The sequence below is a fragment of the Oncorhynchus nerka genome, linkage group LG6, assembly GCF_034236695.1.
Source record: "Oncorhynchus nerka isolate Pitt River linkage group LG6, Oner_Uvic_2.0, whole genome shotgun sequence".
NCBI lineage: Eukaryota > Metazoa > Chordata > Actinopteri > Salmoniformes > Salmonidae > Oncorhynchus > Oncorhynchus nerka.
In genome coordinates this window covers 28641128-28663502 of record NC_088401.1, presented here as the reverse complement: position 1 = coordinate 28663502, position 22375 = coordinate 28641128, and the positions used below count along the sequence as shown (strand labels likewise).

General features: G+C 41.8%; 1 protein-coding gene across 1 annotated transcript in view; it reads left to right on the top strand.

Moving 5' to 3' along the window:
• The first annotated feature begins 2098 nt into the window (after positions 1–2098).
• The window catches only part of LOC115130285 (solute carrier organic anion transporter family member 5A1), a 99994-nt gene continuing 79717 nt past the window's right edge, over positions 2099–22375 (top strand). Inside the window, exons 1-2 of the mRNA XM_029661260.2 lie at positions 2099–2945; positions 3520–5223. Coding sequence (XP_029517120.2) covers positions 4224–5223 — 1000 coding nt within the window. The 5' untranslated portion in view covers positions 2099–2945; positions 3520–4223. The remainder of the gene's footprint in view (positions 2946–3519; positions 5224–22375) is intronic.

Sequence of the window (22375 nt, the reverse complement as noted above, 5' to 3'; positions counted from 1 at the left end):
GGAGCGAGGGACCACAGGAAGGAGGAGAGGAGGGAGGAGGGAGGAGGAGACGGCTATGCTGGTTAGCTATTAGCCAACCATGACTAATGGTTATCTTAGCTGTCATTCCTGCTGGCAAGGTTGGTAGACTTTAGCAAAGCAAGCAAGCAATAACTGAGTGTACTGAATAAGACTCACATTCCTTTAAATCTTTTACCTAGATTTTAGCAGAGATGCAGAGAAGCATATTTAGTTTCTTTAAAAAAAGAACCACCATTCAGGAGGATAAAGACCGCTCAAGAGGTCAAAATCAAATCAAATGTTATTTGTAACTTGCGCCAAATACAACACCTTACATTGAAATGCTTACTTACAAGCCCTTAACCAACAATGGAGTTGTAAGAAAATATGTTTTAAAAAAGTAAGCGATAAGAATAACAAATAATTAAAGAGCAGCAGTAAATAACAACAGCGGGGCTATATACAGGGGGTACCGGTACAGAGTCAATGTGCCGGGGCACCAGTGTCGAGGTAATTGAGGTAATATGTACATGCACAGTTGAAGTCGGAAGTTTACATACACCTTATAAACCAAATTAATTTAAACTCAGTTTTTCACAATTCCTGACATTTAATCCTAGTAAAATCCCAGTCAGTTAGGATCACCACTTAATTTTAAGAATGTGAAATGTCAGAATAATAGTAGAGAGAATGATTAAATTCAGCTTTTATTTCTTTCATCACATTCCTAGTATGTCAGAAGTTTACATACACTTAATTAGTATTTGGTAGCATAGCCTTTAAATTGTTTAACTTGGGTCAAATGTTCTGAGTAGTCTTCCACAAGCTTCCTACAGTAAATTGGGTGAATTTTGGCACATTCCTCCTGACAGAGCAGTTTTAACTGAGTGGGTTTGTAGGCCTCCTTGCTCGCACACACTATTTCAGGATTGAGGTCCGGGCTTTGTGATGGCCACTATAATACCATGACTTTGTTGTCCATAAACCATTTTGCCACAACTTAGGAAGTATGCTTTGGGTCATTGTCCATTTGGAAGACCCATTTGCGACCAGTTTGGCTTTTTTATGGCGGTTTTGGAGCAGTGGCTTCTTCCTTACTGAGCGGCCTTTCAGGTTATGTCAATATAGGACTCGGTTTACTGTGGACATACTGTAGATACTTTTGTGCCTGTTTCCTCCAGCATCTTCACAAGGTCTTTGCTGTTGTTCTGGGATTGATTAGCACTTTTCGCACCAAAGCACGTTCATCTCTAGGAGACAGAACGCGTCTCCTTCCTGAGCGGTGTGACGGCTGCGTGGTCCCATGGTGTTTATACTTGTGTACTATTGTTTGTACAGATAGGCGTTTGGAAATTGCTCCCAAGAATGAACCAGACATGTGGAGGTATAAAAAAAAAATCAGAGGTCTTGGCTGATTTCTTTTGAATTTCCCATGATGTCAAGGAAAGAGGCACCGAGTTTGAAGGTAGGCCTTGAAATACATCCACAGGTACACCTCCAATTGACTAAAATTATGTCAATTATGTCAAGTAGCCTATCAGAAGCTTCTAAAAGGCATCATTTTCTGGAATTTGCCAACTTAGTGTATTAAACTTCTGACCCACTGGAATTGTGGTACAGTGAATTATGTGAAATAGTCAGTCTGTAAACAATTGTTGGAAAAATTGCTTGTGTCATGCAGAAAGTAATGTCCTAACTGACTTGCCAAAACTATAGTTTGTTAAATAATACTTCAACTGTAGGTAGAGTTATTAAAGTGACTATGCATAGATAATAACGGAGATGCTTGGATATGCAAGCCCGTCTCCGGACCACCCCCCAGCCATCCTCATGTACTTTGTGCCCCCTCAGATGTCTGGGGTGCATGACACCCCTGATTATAGTAGGTGTACTGTAATAAGACATACAGAATTGTACTTGCCACAGAGCTGCCTTTAAGATACTGTCAAATTCATGGCCACTTTACAGGGCTTTACAGGGTTTTTAACAGAGTACCCCTGCTCTAGGTTATTTGAAGGTGGGGGTTATATATATATATATTAATGCTTTATTTACAGTTTATTCACAAAGCTCCAGTGTGTTTACCTATGTAGGCTAATTAATAACAAAGCTAATAAGGTATTGAATAAAACATAGGCTACTTAAATACGTTTTACCTTATAGAGAACATTATGCTAGAAAGCATCCTTGACATATATGGAGTAAACTACAGCAGCAAACAACAAACGCAATGCTTTCAAATTAATTCACATACATTGAGTTTACAAGCTGCATAGCATTTGAATTGAAAGTATTCCTTACTTTCAATTCAAATGCCATGCAACTTCTGGATAAGTGGCTGCAGTAAGGTTTTTTTCCCCAAGAATAGAGGCGATTGTGCAAATAGCCAATTCATTCCCGCAGTCAATCCCCGGTGGGGTCAACGAGGGTCCCAGCTGTCGATTATAATGCTGTGTTCTGAATGAGCTGAGCGGCTGACCAATCATTTTGGAACTTTGTGTCTCACTGTCCACATAATCAATTACATTTATAGCGAAACATACATCATCTTTTGTAACGCTCCGTGTGTCGTTTTCACGACAATCAGAATAGGCTAGACCAATCATTTTGGAACTTTGTGTCTCACTGTCCACATAATCAATTACATTTATAGCGAAACATACATCATCTTTTCTAACGCTCCGTGTGTCGTTTTCACGACAATCAGAGTAGGCTAGAGCAGACAATCACCACTTGTTTGGAGAGAACGTAAGGGGAATTAAGGGAGAGAGAGCATGGCGATGGAAGGACTACAAATCCCCGTCGCTTGCGTGAAAAATAATTCGCCCCTTTACATTAGCCTATTCCCCCACACCATCCGCAATCTCATTCACTGAGTGGCAGCGTCGGAGACAACAGCCTACTTCCGTCTCTCGGTCCTGCGCGAGGATTCGAGCCTCAATAAGGTAAACGAAGGCATCTTACGGTCGCTTTTCTCTTTACATTGTCTGGAAGTTTGGTGTCAACATAACAGTTAGGTTCAAGAACGGTTACAGCTGTATGTCTGAATAGTTACTTGAATCATGTAGCCTATATTTTCTGAAAGGGTAACCAGTGGTGTTTTTCATTGTTCTCTGAATTCATCGCTTGACAGAACGGGAGATTTGCTATGGCAGGTTTTAATTTCGGCTCAATTATGTTGATTTGTTTTGTAAGAAATTACTGTTTCTTGTTGACCGTTATTCATCGAATATGTAACCTATATCGTATGACTTGTTTCTAAAATGACACAATGTTGCCAGTGGGATATAGGAAAGACGAACCACGATGGAGATGTAACACATGTAACAACAACCTTGTACACATTTACATTTACATTTAAGTCATTTAGCAGACGCTCTTATCCAGAGCGACGAGAATAGCCTATTTGTCAATCAATCAAATGTATTTATAAAGCCCTTCTTACACCAGTTTGTGTCACAAAGTGCTGTTAGGTGAAGGCTTTTGTGGTAAATTGTCTCCACTGTCATTTCTCTGTAGGATTCTGCTCAGCTGTTTGAGAGAGAAACAAGCTTCCCCATGAGGACTTAATGCAGTGACAACTAAACAAAGAGCTATCAAATCACCACTGACCAGAAAAACGAAAAACAGGACTGAAAAAAAAAACACTATACAAAGGACCTATTATCTTCTCCAAATCCAAACATCTCAGATAGCTTACATAGTTCCCTTAGTGTTTTGCTTGCGTGTTGCCTGTCAACAGAATTACTTCATAGAAATAACGGTCGGGCTGGCTCGCTGGAATCACACAGTTGAAAAACGTTATGTTTTTCTATCCAACCCAGATAGCGCTGTTTAGTTGTTTGTGAGATATTTTTATTTATTTATTTTAGCCCAAATGAGGAGCATACATAGTATGTTTGTATAAGAAAAGCAGCATTGCTCTGCTAAGTGCAAACAGCAATGCAGCTGAATCATGTCCATTGCTAGAGAGTCCCACCAGCACCAACACAGGTCTCCATATCTACTGTCAGGGCAGTGTACTTTCTACTGCTGTCTGCCCAGAAGTAGTAGTAGTCACACTAGTACTGTGTGCTAATGTGGCTCTAGCTATCCACTCTGAGACACTGGCCCTCAGAAAGAGTAGTTGCTACACGAGCTACAGCTAATGGGGATCCAAATAAGCTAAACTGAGATACAGTGATACTCAAGCCTTAGTTATCTTCAGTAGCCCAACAAACACGATGTCATCAGACAACGACGAGACGGGCTCCGACCTATCAGATTCCCTGGAGGTCCGTGAGGTCCTACAGTTCCAGAACCAGTATCAGTACATGACCCATGACACAGGGAGCTGCTTCAAGTCCAAGAGTCTCCCCATCCTGAATGGGCCCTGTCTGTCAGGCTGTGATGAGCCTCTGCTGGGGGAACCACGTCTGGTCCATACCACCCAAACCTCCATGGCCACAGCAGCCACCGACCACCACAGCAGCCAGCTCCATCGCCAAACCCCCACTGACCCTGACTCTAGCCAGGCAGAGTCTCCCTCCTCTCTGACAGACTTCAAGCTCCAGTCACCCTCGGCCTCCAGCCTGATGGGGCTGAGAAGCTCAATGGCCACTGGAGCCAAGGATAAGAAACTAGGCTTCTCTTTAACCCGCTTCCTCCGTATCCCCGCCAGGAAGTATGTGCAAGCCATCCTGGCCGACTCGCGCTGCTTCCTGTTCTGCATGTGCTACCTGACGTTCATCCAGTCGCTGATGGTATCGGGCTACCTGAGTAGCGTCATCACCACCATCGAGAAGCGTTACAGCCTCCGCAGCTCCGAGTCCGGCCTTCTTGTCAGCTGCTTTGACATCGGCTCTCTCTTCGTCGTCGTCTTCATCTCCTACTTTGGAGGCAGGGGTCAGAGGCCGCGTTGGCTGGCGGTAGGAGGGGTGTTCATAGCCATAGGAGCGGCTCTGTTCTCCTTGCCACACTTCATCTCACCACCCTACCAGATCCAGGAGCTCAACTCGTCCACGGGCCACGAGGGTCTGTGCCAGAGCGGGAACAGCAGCGGGCGGGATGCCTTGGACGTGGCGTCGTGCCCCCGAGACCAGGAGGGTAACGAACACAACCTGTACGTGGCGCTATTTATCTGTGCACAGATCCTGGTGGGTATGGGGTCGACGCCCATCTATACCCTGGGACCCACCTACCTGGACGACAACGTCAAGAAGGAGAATGCCTCCCTCTACCTCGGTAAGACACATTTGATTAATCGTTATATATCTGTTAGAACAATCTAATTTCTACCAAGCTGAGGTCTGAAAGGTTTTTACTGGCCCCCTTTGCTGAGTAAACTGGGCTACTGACTGTTTCAGGTGTTATTAAACGTATGTAGCTTGTGAATATAATATAGTATATATATATCCCGGGAAAGTGGAATTTTGCGGATCTTGAGGTTCACGTCAAGTTCTCATAGTGCTGTCATATGTTCTCATCAGAGTTGGGGTCAATTCCAATTCAATTAGAAATGATTGAATTCACTCATGAAGTGGAGAATTTATGTTTACATTAACATTGACATTTGAGTCATTTAGCAGACACTCTTATCCAGAGTGACTTAGTTAGTGCATTCATCTTAAGAATGCTAGGTTGGGAGAACCATATCACAGTCATAATAAGTACATTTTTCCACAATAAAGTAGCTATCAGCAAAGTTAGAGTTAGTAAGGTGGGAAGAAAAGTAAAGTGCAAGTGTTAGTTCACAAAATACTTTTTGGGGGGTGGAGGTGAGGTTGTGCAGTGGAATTATTTAAGGTCGAATTAAAAAAAATTGAATTTCAACAATCTTCAGGTTATGGGATTGGAATTGAATTGGAATTAAACTTTTTGTATTGGAATTGTAAAAACCATTTTATCTTTGGAATTGAATTGAATTAGAATTCAATATGTGTACATTTCACAGTTACGTAATGGAGTTAATGCACTTAGTATAAAACATTGACTGCAGGATTTAAAAATAATAATTTAAACTTGTATTTCTATATTTCCAGTATAACTAGTATAGTGACATAATCATTCTGAGGAATTGAAATTGAATTGAATTTACAGTCAGAGGGAATTTAATTCGAATTTAATTAGTGGAATTAACCCCAACCCTGGTTCTCATATTGTACGTTCTCCAATGCGTTCTGTTTTGCATAGAGGTCGGGTGATGAACAGGGACGGGAACAGACATTCCTCTCAGAGCTCTGGGGACACACAATTAGCCGTCGCTAACAGAATTAGTCTCAATTAGCTTTGCTGATTGGGTTCCGTTATAAATGTGGCTAGACCGGCACATGTGGAGGTTATGGTGAGGGATGGTCTTCCATATCTCTCTACCATATCTCTTCTCGACTAGTCTAGCCCCCTGTAGAACCCAGGTTCCTACAATGTCTCCTTATGACTAGAGCCTTTCCTCTGTAGTTCACCTCACATCTTCATGGAACTCTAACAAAGGCAGGCTGTCAGCAGTCTGTACACAATTATGTCAATTATGAGCAGACTAATGATGTGATAAATAATGTAAACACAGGGTGGTGGGTTGGACTCTTAAGGGCAGGATCTAGAGGGCAGTCTGCCCATACCCCCCCAGCTGGGTAATTGGGGCAAAGGGGACAACCCTCAGTCTGGGGTAACAGCTGCTTAATGTCCCAACACTGGCTTATAGACAGGGTGTTACGTCAGTGGTTCCCCTATACTGCTAAATCGTGGCTGCCACTGCATTTAAAATGCCTGCATTTAAAATGGATTAAATTGAGATTTTGTGTCACTCATCTACACACAATATCCCATAATGTTAAAGTGGAATTATGTTTTTAGAAATGTTTACAAATGAAAAATGAAAAGCTGAAATGTCTTGAGTCAGTAAGTATTCAACCCCTTTGTTATGGCAAGCCTAAATATGTTCAGGAGTGAAAATGTGCTTAACAAGTCACATAATACGTTGCGTGGACTCACCCTGTGTGCAATAATAGTGTTTAACATGATTTTTGAATGACTACCTCATCTCTGTACAACTCACATAGCATAGAGTGGTCCGTCGTTTAAAAGTTGCAGCGTACTGCAGCACAGCTTGCGTGGTGCCGCAGAATTCTATGGCACGTTATTTAATTGCCAACCACTGGTACCATTAATGCTAGTTAGTGCTAGTTTGACCACCAGAGGGCATCTTTGAGAAGCGTTTCATAGCCTTCAATAATGGCTGTGCTAGAGAATTTAAAACTTTTTTGTAAGAACATAATATATGGGACTGATTTTAAGAAATGTTGCTTAATGAATTTGCTTAATATTATGGTGTTTCCGTTGGAATGGAACAGAAAATATGGCACTGTACAACGTGATGGGCGGGAGTAGGATACAGTGCTTGGCTATTTAGCTAAAGAATCCCTGTGTTGTGCAGGAACGTGGGAGACCGGGGTTCAATTCCCAGATGGGGAGGAAGGAGTAGGCTGTCCTTGTAAATAAAAATGTGTTCTTGAATAGTTAAATAAAGGATACACTAAGAGCATAACATTTCTACACCCTAATTGTGTCATTTTCATCTAACCAATACCCAAACGAATATTCAGTGAAAATAAAAATCTCATCGATTTATCAAGACCAGTCCCCATGCTTTTCTCAGAACAGAGCAAAATGGTGCTAAAATAGTTGTAGGCTATTGCTTCAAATCCTATTGCTTCTAACTTCAATATGCCCTTTAAATAAATAAAACCTACACCACTTTTAACAGCACATTACTCAACACTAGTGAGACTCATGTCGCCTACAGTAGGCCTGCAGTATATCGAAAAATATGACGTGACTATCCGCCAATAATTAGATATAGCGGATTGGAGGATTCTAAATTAAAACCAAAAGCCGCCTCATGGGGCTCCCGGTGGCGCCCAACCCTTGTATCTGTAGCAACTCATTTTGCATTGCGATGCGGTGACCTAGATAGCGACGCCAATGGGGAGGCCCCATCCACAAAGTATCAAAATACAGAGAGGTTTTGGTCAAGGTATATTGTCCTGCTAACAGCCCATAATGGGCTATTATAATACTGTACATGGTGTCCAGGTCAGGATAACCAAAACATGTCTTAATTAAAGACCGGGCTACACTACTACAGTAAGTGCAAAATAATAATAAAAACCTTAGTGTAACAACAGTTTTAGTAAGTAATACTGAAGCTGTGCACAATTATCAGTTTCTATTTAGGTTTATGTCACCCATTCATTGTCAATTAGAGACACATTATAGAACCCAAAAGCATCATCAGGACTCTAACTTCCCCATGCGCTGGTCTGGAGCAATGAAGTGGTGACGCAGGGTACCGTACTAAACCACAAATGACCTCTACGTACCGCAGCATAATCACTCAACTTTTAGTGGAGCAACCACTGTACAATTATCTGTAAGGTCCCTCAGTCGAGCAGTGAATTTGAAACGCAGATTCAACCAGAAACACCAGGGAGGTTTCCCAATTCCTCACAAAGAAAATAAAAATCAGACGTTGAATATTCCTTTGAGCATGGTGGTTATTAATTACACTTTGGACGGTGTATCAATACACCCAGTCACTACAAAGATACAGGCGTCCTTCCTAATTCAGTTGCCGGAGAGGAAGGAACGTGCTCAGGGATTTCACCATGAGGCCAATGGTGACTTTAAAACAATTACAGAGTTTAATGGCAGTGATAGGAGGAAACTGAGGATGGATCAACAACATTGTAGTTACTCCACAATACTAACCTACATGACAGAGTAAAAAGGAAGCCTGTATGGGACCACGCAGCCATCATACCGCTCAGGAAGGAGACGCGTTCTGTCTCCTAGAGATGAATGTACGTTGGTGCTAAAAGTGCAAATCAATCCCAGAACAACAGCAAAGGACTTTGTGAAGATGCTGGAGGGAACAGGTACAAAGGTATCTATATCCACAGTAAAACTTGTCCTATACTGACATAACCTGAAAGACCGCTCAGCAAGGAAGAAGCCACTGCTCCAAAACTATGGTTTGCAACTGCACATGGGGACAAAGATCATACTTTTTGGAGAAATGTCCTCTGGTCTGATGAAACAAAAATAGAACTGTTTGGCCATAATGACCATCATTATGTTTGGAGGAAAAAGGGGGAGGCTTGCAAGCCGAAGAACACCATCCCAACCGTGAAGCACGGGGGTGGCAGCATCATGTTGTGGGGGTGCTTTGCTGCAGGAGGGACTGGTGCACTTCACAAAATAGATGGCATCACGAGGTAGGGAAATTTTATGGAAATATTGAAGCAGCATCTCAAGACATCAGTCAGGAAGTTAAAGCTTGGTTGCAAATGTGTCTTCCACATGGACAATGACCCCAAGCATACTTCCAAAGTTGTAGCAAAATGGCTTCAGGACAACAAGGTCAAGGTGTTGGAGTGGCCATCACAAACCCCTGACCTCAATCCTATAGAACATGTGTGGGCAGAACTTAAAAAGTGTGTGCTAGCAAGAAGCCTACAAACCTGACTCAGTTACACCAGCTCTGCCAGGAGGAATGGGACAAAATTCACCCAACTTATTGTGGGAAGCTTGTCTAAGGCTACCCGAAACGTTTGACCCAAGTTGAACAATTTAAAGGCAATGCTAACAAATACTAATTGTATGTATGTAAACTTCTGATCCACTGGGAATGTGATGAAAGAAATAAAAGCTGAAATAAATCATCCTCTCTACTATTATTCTGACATTTCACATTATTAAAATAAAGTGGGGATTCTAATTGACCTGAGACAGGGAATTTTTACTAAGATTAAATGTCAGGAATTGTGAAAAACTGAGTTTAAATGTATTTAGCTTAGGTGTATGTAAACTTCCGACTTCAACTGTATTTAAATGAAATATGTAATTTTCAATAAACTTTTTCAATAAACTAAAAAGATGTTTTCACTTTGTCATTATGGGGTATTGTGATGTCATTATGGGGTATTGTGATGTCATTATGGGGTATTGTGATGTCATTATGGGGTATTGTGTGTAGATGGGTGAAAAACTAATATTTGATCTATTTTCAATTCTGGCTGTAACACAACAAAAGTAAGTTGAGGGGTATGAATAATTTCTGAAGGCACTGCATGCATTAGTAAGCGTGCCTGCATGTGTCCTTGTTTGTGTGTATGTGTTTGTGTCGGAGAGAGAGAGCAAGAGAGAGAGATGAATGGAGGGTTGAGGGTTGAGCTGAAAAGGCCCCTCACATCATTACCTACCCTACGGAGCATGCTTAGCAGAGTCCACCTACACTACACACAAACTGCTCTGCTGCCTGCAGGACCAATAATTGACCGTCCCTTACGACACAAGACTCCAGCGTGGCTGGGACTGCACTGGGAGAAAAACATGGCTCTGATATTAGCCTTCTTTAACCCTGGCTTTAACAGGATGCTCTGGGCAAACACATCACCCCTGTAAGGCTGATTAGAGGCAGCATTCGTAGAGATAGTGGCCCAAATTGCACCATATTCCCTATCTTGCATTACTTTTGACCAGAGCGTATAGTAATAGGGTTCCATTTGGGATACAGCCAGTGACAGAGGCACCAGTCGCTAGGCTAGCGTTCCGTTGACCGTGTTGGCTTTGTTCAGTCCGTCGCTCAACGTTGATGATAGTCTGTTTCATTTCAACAGTAGTGTTGTTGGTGATTAAGAAGGACTTGAGACTTGTCTGTGCATGTCAACTTACTGTGAATAGGAGATGAGCAGATAAAAAATCCTTTGGCTCTTCTAAGGTATGCGCGTGCATGAGTGAGGGTGTGTTGACTTCTACGTAAGGTCATTAACAATAGTGACAGATATCCACAGGGTTTATTCTGCGTGGGTATTTTTGGTCCGCCTATTTCCAAACAGTAAAATAAACTTTTTCAGTGTTAACTTAAACGACTAAAAGCAGATATAAAGTATGTAGAAAAGATCATGGACCTAAATATTTTTAAATGAAATCATCTTTGAGAACCAATAATCATCCAAATAAAAGCTAGACAGTCAAGGTAATCTAAAATGCCCAAAATGACACATTCAGGAGTATTTTTGTCATGGCATGGTGTCCCCATTTAATTTGTTATAACATTTGAGTCACTCAGCATAAGCCATGGCAAAATGTGTAGAACACGAAATTAGCTTTAAAACATTTTCTCTCCGCCACATGTAAAAAGATGTAGAATTGCAAGAAATTAGCTTTAAAACAGCTACATTTTGGCCTGTGGCCAACAGGAGGGTGACCGCACCAGTTACCACAACCACAACTCCTCCATGACCACCACCTCAGCTCCTTTTTGACCCAGAATAAACCCTGATACAGTTATTTTTAAAAATTGGATTGCCTTTGTCTTTAAATTGTTTGTGTGTCCGTGTGTCTCTGTATGTGTGTGTCCATGTCTGTGTCTCTGTGTGTGTGTGTGTGTGTGTGGTACATGGTGTGTGTATCCTTCTTCATCTGTTCAAGCCTTAACTCCCTTATCTTACCTCATTTGCACTCACTGTATATTGATATATATATATTTTTCTACTGTATTATTGACTATGTTTTGTTTATTCCATGTGTAACTCTGTGTTGTTGTATGTGTCGAATTGCTATGCTTTATCTTGGCCAGGTTGCAGTTGCAAATGAGAACTTGTTCTCAACTAGCCTATCTGGTTAAATAAAGGTGAAATAAACAAAATAAATAAAGTGTTTGTGCGAGCGAAGGCATTCCTCAAAAGTGGCCCCCCATACCCGTAAAATGTTGACCTTATCACTATGGAAACAGCAGAGGCATGGGGGTGACTTTTACCTCTTCTCTTCCTCTCTCTCTCCTCACACTCCCACTCTTCTGTCCATTCCTGTGTCCCAAATGGCTCTTTATTCCCCATGGACCCTGGTCAAAAGTAGTGCACTATAAAGGGAATAGGGAGCCATTTGGGATGGAACAAGACTCTCTTCACAGTCCCCACCCATCTCTCCCTCTCACCTTTTAAAACATATGTGTACTCACATTGATCTACCCCTATCTATCCATCTACTGTAGTTCAGATTAGAGGTCGACCGATTAATCGGAATGAAAAAAAAAAAATATATATATATATATATTTTTACACCTTTATTTAATCTTTATTTAACTAGGCAAGTCAGTTAAGAACACATTCTTATTTTCAATGACTGCCTAGGAACGGTGGGTTAACTGCCTTGTTCTGGGGCAGAACGACAGATTTTTACCTTGTCAGCTCAGGGATTCAATCTTGCAACCTTACAGTTAACTAGTCCAACGCTCTAAGCTCCTGATTGCATTGCACTTCACGAGGAGCCTGCCTGTTACGCTAATGCAGTAAGCCAAGGTAAGTTGCTAGCTATCTTATAAAAAACAATCAATCAATCAATCATAATCACTAGTTAACTACACATGGTTGGTGATATTACTAGTTTATCTAGCGTGTCCTGCGTTGCATATAATCGATGCGGTGCGTATCGTTGCTCCAATGTGTACCTAACCATAAACATCAATGCCTTTCTTAAAATAAAAAAACACAGAAGTATATATTTTTAAACCTGCATATTTAGCTGAAAGAAATCCAGGTTAGCAGGCAATATTAACCAGGTGAAATTGTGTCACTTCTCTTGCGTTCATTGCACACAGAGTCAGTGTATGGGCCAACTAATTTGCCAGAATTTTACGTAATTATGACATAACATTGAAGGTTGTGCAATGTAACAGCAATATTTAGACTTATGGATGCCACCCGTTAGATAAAATACGGAACGGTTCCGTATTTCACTGAAAGAATAAACATCTTGTTTTCGAGATGATAGTTTCTGGATTCTAACCATATTAATGACATAAGGCTCATATTTATGTGTGTTATCATGTTATAACTAAGTCTATGATTTGATAGAGCAGTCTAACTGAGCGGTGGTAGGCCCCAGCGGGCTCATAAACATTCATTCAAACAGCACTTTCGTGTGTTTGCCAGCAGCTGTTTATGACTTCAAACCTATCAACTCCCGAGATTAGGCTGGTGTAACCAATGTGAAATGGCTCGCTAGTTAGCGGGGTGCGCACTAATAGCGTTTCAAACATCACTCGCTCTGAGACTTGGAGTGGTTGTTCCCCTTGATCTGCATGGGTAATGCTGCTTCGAGCCCAGGTAGGAGCGAGGAGGTGGATGGAAGCTATACTGTTACACTGGCAATAATGAAGTGCCTATAAGAACATCCAATAGTCAAAGGTTAATGAAATACAAATGGTATAGAGAGAAATAGTCCTATAATTCCTATAATAACTACAACCTAAACCTGGGAATATTGAAGACTCATGTTAAAAGGAACCACCAGCTTTCATATGTTCTCATGTTCTGAGCAAGGAACTTAAACGTTAGCTTTTTTCCATGGCACATATTGCACTTTTACTTTCTTCTCCAACACTTTGTTTTTGCATTATTTAAACCAAATTGAACATGTTTGATTATTTATTTGAGGCTAAATTTATTTTATTGATGTATTATATTAATTTGTATTTTATTTTAAATTGGCCGATTAATCGGTATCGGCTTTTTTTGGTCCTCCAATAATCGGTATCGGTATCAGCATTGAAAAAAATCATAATCGGTAAACCTCTACTTCAGATTGCACTACTTTTGTCTTTCCAGGATTCTCTGGTTAGGCATGTTGTTGGTGATGGCTTTTGACCTGTCTCTGGACTGCTCTCCTTTTTACCCACAAATCAAGAGGTCAAACGCACACGACACAGAAACCTCTCCTCCATCACTGAGAATGACGTTTAGAAACAGCGATATCGCTACTCGCCATCATCTACCTCTGATTGGGAGGACACGAAGGACCCATAGATTTAACTGACACATATTCAAACACACACACACACACACACACTGCTGCAATCAATAAGGTTGTTTTCCATACAGAACGGCAAGGGATGGTTCAGTCCCTCCATGCACTCCTCGCCCCCCTCAATGATACCAGAGCAGTGAAGTAGTGCTCTAAAGAATTAGCTCGAAACATTTATAAACTAATAATAATTTGAGAGTTCTTCTTGACAATTGATGGCCTGATAAAGCCTACCCCTGCAAACCTATGTGAACTTTCCTCCAAATGTGATGAGTTTGCAGCATATTTGAGAGATAAGATAACAATGAGGGGTTTGATGATATACGTGCCCAAGACTACCATACAGAGGCACTATGGATTTATTTTCCCTGGTTGACACAGACATGCTCAGGAAAGTAATATCACAACTTAGGCCTTCTATCCCCACCACCTTCTTCAAAACAGGTTTTAATTGCATAGCTGAAGAAGTGCAAGCTATTGTTAATCACTCCCTGTCCACAGGCACTTTCCCCACCGCAATAAAAACTGCTGTGGTGAAATGTCTTCTGAAGAAAAGTAATCTAGATTCTTCAGCTTTTAGCCATTTTCAGCCAATCTCTAACCTTCCATTATTAAGCAAAATTCTGGAGAAATTGGTGTTCTAAAAGCAAAATGATTTTATATCTGCCAACTATATATATATATTTTAAAAAATCCAATCTGGTTTTCGGGCCCACCACAGAGACGGCCTTAGTTAGTGGTATCTTAGAGCCAACACAGATGCCAAACAGCTCTCTGTCCTTGTACTCTTGGATTTAAGTTCCGCATTCAACACTGTTGACCATGACGTCCTTCTGGATAGACTGGTGAGGTGGGTTGGCTTCTCCAGTCCAGTTCTAAATTGGGACCTATTTAACCGGTCAAGAGTTTTTTTGTCACCCTTGGTGAACATAACTAATAGAAAATACATATCACATGTGGCATTCCACAAGGTTTGATTTTGGGTTCGGTACTGTTCAGTTTATATATGTTCCCCCTTGGCAGCGTTACCAGAAAGCACAGCATTTATTTTGACTGTTCCGCGGACAATACACAACTTTACATTTCTGTGTCACCAGAGGATTTTAGCTGCACAAATAAATGATTAGACTATATTAGTGATTTAAATATTTCGATGGCTCACAACTTCCTTCAGCTAAATCAAAACAAGACTGAGGTACACTACATAACCAAAAGTATGTGGACACCTGCTTGTCGAACATCTCATTCCAAAATTATGGGCATTAATATAGAGTTTACTGCTATAACAGCCTCCACTCTTCTGGGAAGGCTTTCCACTAGATGTTGGAACATTGCTGCGGGATTGCTTCCATTCAGCCACAAGAACATCAGTGAGGTCGGGCACTGATGTTGGGCAATTAGGCCTGGCTTACAGTCAGCGATTCAATTCATCCCAAAGGTGTTCGATGGGGTTCAGGTCAGGGCTCTGTGCAGGCCAGTCAAGTTCTTCCACACCGATCTCGACAAACCATTTCTTTATGGACCTCGCTTTGTACACAGGGGCATTGTCATTCTGTGACAGGAAGTCCTTCCCCAAACTGTTGCCATGAAGTTTGAAGCACAGAATCATCTATAATGTAATTGTATGCTGTAGCGTTAAGATTCCCCTTCACTGGAACTAAGGGGCCTAGCCCTAACCATGAAAACAGCCCCAGACCAATATTCCTCCTCTACCAAACTTTATGGTTAGCGCTATGCATTAGGGCAGGTAAAACCAGATTTGTCAGTCGGACTGACAGATGGTGAAGCGTGATTCATCACTCCAGAGAATTTGTTTCCTCTGTTCCAGAGTCAGCAGGTAGCTGGTTAGAGCATTAACTGAAAAGTAGATAGATCAAATCCCTGAGCAGAAAAGGTAAAAATATGTCATTCTGCCCCAGAGCAAGGCAGTTAACCCACTGTTCCCTGGGTGCTGAAGATGTGGATGTTGATTAAGGCAGCCCACTGCACCTCTATGATTCAGAGGGGTTGGGTTAAATGTGGAAGACACATTTCAGTTGAATACATTCAGTTGTACAACTGACTAGGTATCCCCCTTTCCCCCAATGGCGGCAAGCTTTACACCACTGAAGTCAACACTTGGCATTGCCCATAGTGATCTTAGGCTTGTGGAAACCCATTTTCATGAAGCTCGCAACAAACAGTTCTTGTGCTGACGTTGCTTCCAGTGGCAGTTTGGAACTCGGTAGTGAGTGTTGCAACCGAGGACAGGCGATTTTTATGTGCTACTCGCTTCAGCACTCGGCGGTCCCGTTCTGTGAGCCTGTGTGGCCTACCACTTCGCAGGCTGAGCCATTGTTGCTCCTAGACGTTTTCCACTTCACAATAACAACATTTACAGTTAGTGATGCACCGATATTACATACCGATATCCAATATTTTCATTGCCAAAAAAAACGATACAGATAACCAATATTACTTATTTTTGTGGCCATTCAAGCATTCTAGAACAGTTAAATAGTTCACACACACACACACACGCGCGCGCGCGCAGCGGTCTAAGGCACTGCATTTCAGTGAAGAGGTGTCACTACAGTCCCTGGTTCAAATCCAGGCTGTATCACTTCCGGCTGTGATTGGGAGTCCCATAGGAGCAGCACACAATTGGCCTAGCGTCGTCCGGGTTTGGCCCGGGGTAGGCCGTCATTGTAAATAAGAATTTGTTCTTAACTGACTTGCCTAGTTAATTAAAGGTTACACACACATACACACTAGAGGTGGATCGATTATGATTTTTCAACGCTGATACCGATACCGATTATTGGAGGACCAAAAAAAAGCCGATACCGATTAATCGGTCAATTTTTTTACATTTATTTGTAATAATGACAATTACTACAATACTGAATGAATACTTAGTTTAACTTAATATACATCAATAAAATCAATCTAGCCTCAAATAAATAATCAAACATGTTCAATTTGGATTAAAGATTGCAAAAACAAAGTGTTGGAGAAGAAAGTAAAAGAGCAATATGTGCCATGTAAGAAAGCTAACGTTTATGTTCCTTGCTCAGAACATGGGAACATATGAAAGCTGGTGGTTCCTTTTAACATGAGTCTTAAATATTCCAGGTAAGAAGTTTTAGGATGTAGTTATTATAGGAATTATAGAACTATTTCTCTCTATACCTTTTGTATTTCATATACCTTTGACTATTGGATGTTCTTATAGGCACTTTAGTATTGCCAGTGTAACAGTATAGCTTCCTTCCCTCTCCTCGCTCCTACCTGGGCTCGATCCAGGAACACATCGACAACAGCCATCCTCGAAGCAGCGTTACCCATGCAGAGCAAGGGGAACAACTTCTCCCAAGTCTGAGAGCAAGTGATGTCACTTGAACGCTATTAGCGCGCACCACGCTAACTATTTAGCCATTTCACATCGGTTACACTACCTAATCTCGGGAGTTGATAGGCTTGAAGTTATAAACAGTGCAATGCTTCAAGCATTGCGAAGAGCTGCTGGCAAACACATGAAATTGCTGTTTGAATGAATGCTTACAAGCCTGCTGGTGCCTACCATCGCTCAGTCAGACTGCTCCAACAAATCATAGACTTAATTATAACATAATAACACACAAAAATACGAGCCTTTGGTCATTAAAATGGTCAAATCCGGAAACTATCATTTCGAAAACAAAACGTTTATTCTATCAGTGAAATACGGAACCGTTCCGTATTTTATCTAACGGATGGCATCCCTAAGTCTAAATATTGCTGTTACATTGTACAACCTTCAATGTTATGTCATAATTATGTACAATTCTGGCAAATTAATTACGGCCTTTGTTAGGAATAAATGGACTTCACACATTTCGCAATGAGCCAGGCGGCCCAAACTGCTGCATATACCCTGACTGCTTGCACGGAACGCAAGAGAAGTAACACAATTGCCCTAGTTATAAGAAAGTCATGTTAGCATATTAACTAAATATGCAGGTTTAAAAAAAATATACTTGTGTATTGATTTTAAAGAAAGGCATTGATGTTAATGGTTAGGTACATTGGTGCTTTTTTCGCAAATGCGCTTGTTAAATCATCACCCGTTTGTCGAAGTAGGCTGTGATTCAATGAGAAATTAACAGGCACCACATCGATTATATGCAACGCAGGACACGCTAGATAAACTAGTAGTATCATCAACCATGTGTAGTTAACCTGTGATTATGTTAAGATTGATTGTTTTTTATAAGATAAGTTTAATGCTAGCTAGCAACTTACCTTGGCTTCTTGCTGCCCTCGCGTAACAGGTAGTCAGCCTGCCACGCCTGCTCCTCGTGGAGTGCAATGTAAGGCAGGTGGTTAGAGCTTTGGACTAGTAACCGGAAGGCTGCAAAAACGAATCTCCGAGCTGACAAGGTAAAAATCTGTCATTCTGCCCCTGAACAAGGCAGTTAACCCACCGTTCCTAGGCCGTCATTGAAAATAAGAATGTGTTCTTAACTGACTTGCCTAGTTAAATAAAGGCGTAAAAAAATACAGATTACCGATTGTTATGTTGAAATCGGCCCTAATTAATCGGCCATTCCGATTAATCGGTCGACCTCTAATACACACACCACACCACACTGACCGAAAAGGTATTTTGTTGGCATTTATGCATGTCCCCGTTACCAGTAAAACATAATCAAAACCTATTTCTTTCACTTAATTGCTGTGCTGTTTCGTTGTTCATTTGTTCAATCGTTTCATTCTCAACCAGGATTTCATCATACATGTCAAGCAGTGAAGTTTCAGCTCTGTTTGTCCGTGGCCTCTCTTCCTCGGTGCGCCCTGTCACTGTGTCCGTTTCCATCTTATCCAGCTGTGTATGGAACATTTCATGTAAACCCTGTTTCTTGTCTGCATGGAAGTAGCTGTCCTTGTACCTAGCATCGAACATGGTGGTGACACAGTAAAGAGAGAATGATACCGAATCGCTGGTCCAAATGTCAGTCGTGAAGCTAATAGCAGTGACGCTATTACTGTGTAACTCCGGGAGGGCAACATCTGAAAAATTGTGTGTAGTGTGTACCGCTGCTCGACCAGTCGGTGAAAGCCAACATCACCTACGACAGAGAACGGTTGATTGTCAAGGGCAATGAATTCCATTATCTTGGCTTTAATGGATTTCACGTTTAAAAGTTGTCTCGCTGAAATTGTCTTACTCTTTCAAATGACTGCTTGACTTGTTAACTGCTCGATCCAAGCAGCAGACATTGTGGGCTAAGTTAGGAATGCTGTGTTGCAAGTGGCGTCATTACGTTATGTACCTATGTTGTATAGGTATGCACGTCAGCTTTGACATCGGTTTTGCACATCGGCGTTAAACTAGACTTCGGGCCGATGCCGATGTTGCCATTTTTAGCTAATATCGCCTTTTTCCGATATGTTCACCGATTTATATCGTGCGTCCCTACTTACAGTTGATCGGGGCAGCTTTATCAGGGCAGAAATTTGACAAACTGCCACGTTGAAAGTCACTGAGCTCTACAGTAAGGCCATTCTACTGCCAGTGTTTGTCTATGGAGATTGCATGGCCGTGTGCTCGATTTTATACACCTGTCAGCAATGGTTGTGGCCGAAATTGCAGAATCCTCTAATTTAAAGGGGTGTCCACATACTTTTGTATATATTGTGCTTATTGTTCGTGCCAAAGCACAGAGAGAGAATCTGGCCGCACATTGTAATTCACGGGCAATCAAGATCATTTCAATTTCGAATCACACATTAGGAATGTGACCAAAATAGCTTTTTACCACCTGAGGAACATTGCCACGGTGTCTGATACACGGTGTGTCTCTCAGTCTGATACAGAGAGACTCATCCATGCTTTTATTTACAAGCAGGGCTGGAACTGTGGTCATTTTAAAAAGAGATCTTAAAATACATATTTTTAGCTTTGCTTTACCTTTGGGTGCTTTTTAGTCGTTCAGTTTTTATTGTTTTTCTTTTGTTTTGAATCCTCTTATGTTTGTTGTGTAGTAAACATTTCACGTTTGGATTGCTCTATGTGTCTGTCTGTCTTTTTCTTAACAGTGCAATACGAACTCCTGTAAGATCTCACTGTCTTTATCTTTGAGCAGAAACTGTTCTGATACTGTAGCAAGCAGAGCTCCTGTGTGTGTCCAGTGTGTGTCCCCGTACACACACACACACACACACACACACACACACACACACACACACACACACACACACACACACACACACACACACACACAGAGTGCTCTCCTCTCTGCTCTCCTCCGATAAATTTAGAAAGAGAAGAGAGTCTTAGTCCCCCCCATGCTCACTCCCCCTGTGTGAGTGAGTACGGGAGTACGTGTGTGGATGGAGTGTGCTTTGTGTGTGATGTGTGTGCTATTACAACACCACATGTACCTTATGTTGTTGTGTTCTGAGAGTAAGGACAGAATATCTGTAGTGGTCTCAGTCTATGGCTCTCTCGCTCTCTCGCTCTCTCTCTCTCTCGCTCTCGCTCTTTCTGCTCGCTTAGTCAATTTACCTATATATCCTGTCCTGATTAGAAACAACCAAAGGTAGTGTACTAACACACAGACACACGCACGCACGCACGCACGCGCGCACACACACACACACACACACACACACACACACACACACACACACACACACACACACACACACACACACACACACACACACACACTGTCCCTCTGGTCTGGTAGATCATGTTTCGGGTGCAAACAGGGCACACGTTTGCCCTTCTCACAGACATATCCCTGTCCTGCTCTTTCAAAGTCCCATCTCTCTCTCTCTCGCTCTCTCTCTTCAATTCAATTCAATTCTAGCGGCTTTATTGGCATAGGAAACATGTGTTAACATTGCCAAAGCAAGTGAAGTGGATCATTTACAAAAGTAAAATAAACAATAAAAATGAACAGTAAACATTACCCTCACAGAAGTACCAAAAGAACATTACAAATGTCATATTATGTACAGTGGCTTGCGAAAGTATTCACCTCCCTTGGCATTTTTCCTATTTTGTTGCCTTACAACTTGGAATTAAAATTTGTATCATTTGATTTACACAACATGCCTACCACTTTGAAGATGCCATTTTTTATTATTATTGTGAAACAAACCAGAAATAAGCGTGTATAACTATTCACCACCCCAAAGTCAATACTTTGTAGAGCCCCCTTTTGCAATTACAGCTGCAAGTTTCTTGGGTCATTTCTCTACTGCGTTCATCCACCTCTGGCCTGCTCGCCTCCCTACCACTGAGGAAGTACAGCTCCCGCTCAGCCCAGTCAAAACTGTTCGCTGCTCTGGCCCCCCAATGGTGGAACAAACTCCCTCACGACGCCAGGACAGCGGAGTCAATCACCACCTTCCGGAGACACCTGAAACCCCACCTCTTTAAGGAATACCTAGGATAGGATAAAGTAATCCCTCTCACCCCCTCCCCTGAAAAGATTTAGATGCACTACTGTTCCACTGGAGGTCATAAGGTGAATGCACCAATTTGTAAGTCGCTCTGGATAAGAGCGTCTGCTAAATGACTTAAATGTAAATGTATAAGCTTGGCACATCTAGCCACTGGGATTTTTGCCCCATTTTTCAAGGTAAACTGCTCCAGCTCCTTCAAGTTGGATGGGTTCTGCTGGTGTACAGCAATCTTTAAGTCATACCACATATTCTCAATTGGATTGAGGTCTGGGCTTTGACTAGGCCATTCCATGACATTTAAATGACATTTAAACCATATTCCATGACATTTAAACCACTCGAGTGTTGCTTCAGCAGTGTTCTTAGGGTCATTGTCCTGCTGGAAGGTGAACCTCTGTCTCAGTCTCAAATCTCTGGAAGTCCGAAACAAGTTTCCCTCAAGAATTTCCCTGTATTTTGCACCATCAATCATTCCTTCAATTCTGACCAGTTTCCCAGTCCCTGCTGATGAAAAACATCCCCACAGCATGATGTTGCCACCACCATGCTTCATTGTGGGATGGTGTTCTTGGGCTGATGAGAAGTGTTGGCTTTGCGCCAGACATAGCCTTTTCCTTGATGGCCAAAAAGCTAAATTTTCATCTCATCTGACCAGAGTACCTTCTTCCATATGTTTCGGGAGTCTCCCACATGCCTTTTGGCGAATACCAAATGTGTTTGCTTATTTTTTCTTTAAGCAATGGCTTTTTTCTGGTCACGCTTCCTTAAAACCCAGCTCTGTGGAGTGTACAGCTTGAAGTGGTCCTATGGACAGATACTCCAATCTCAGCTGTGGAGCTTTGCAGCTCCTTCAGGGTTATCTTTGGTCTCTTTGTTGCCTCGTCTCTTGGCAGGTTTGTTGGCAGGTTTGTTGTGGTGCCATATTATTTCCATTTTTTAATAATGGATTTAATGGTGCTCCGTGGGGATGTTCAAAGTTTCTGATATTTTTTTATAAACCAACACTGATCTGTACTTCTCCACAACTTTGTCCCTGATCTGTTTGGAGAGCTCCTTGGTATTCATGGTGCTGCTTGCTTGGTGGTGCCCCTTGCTT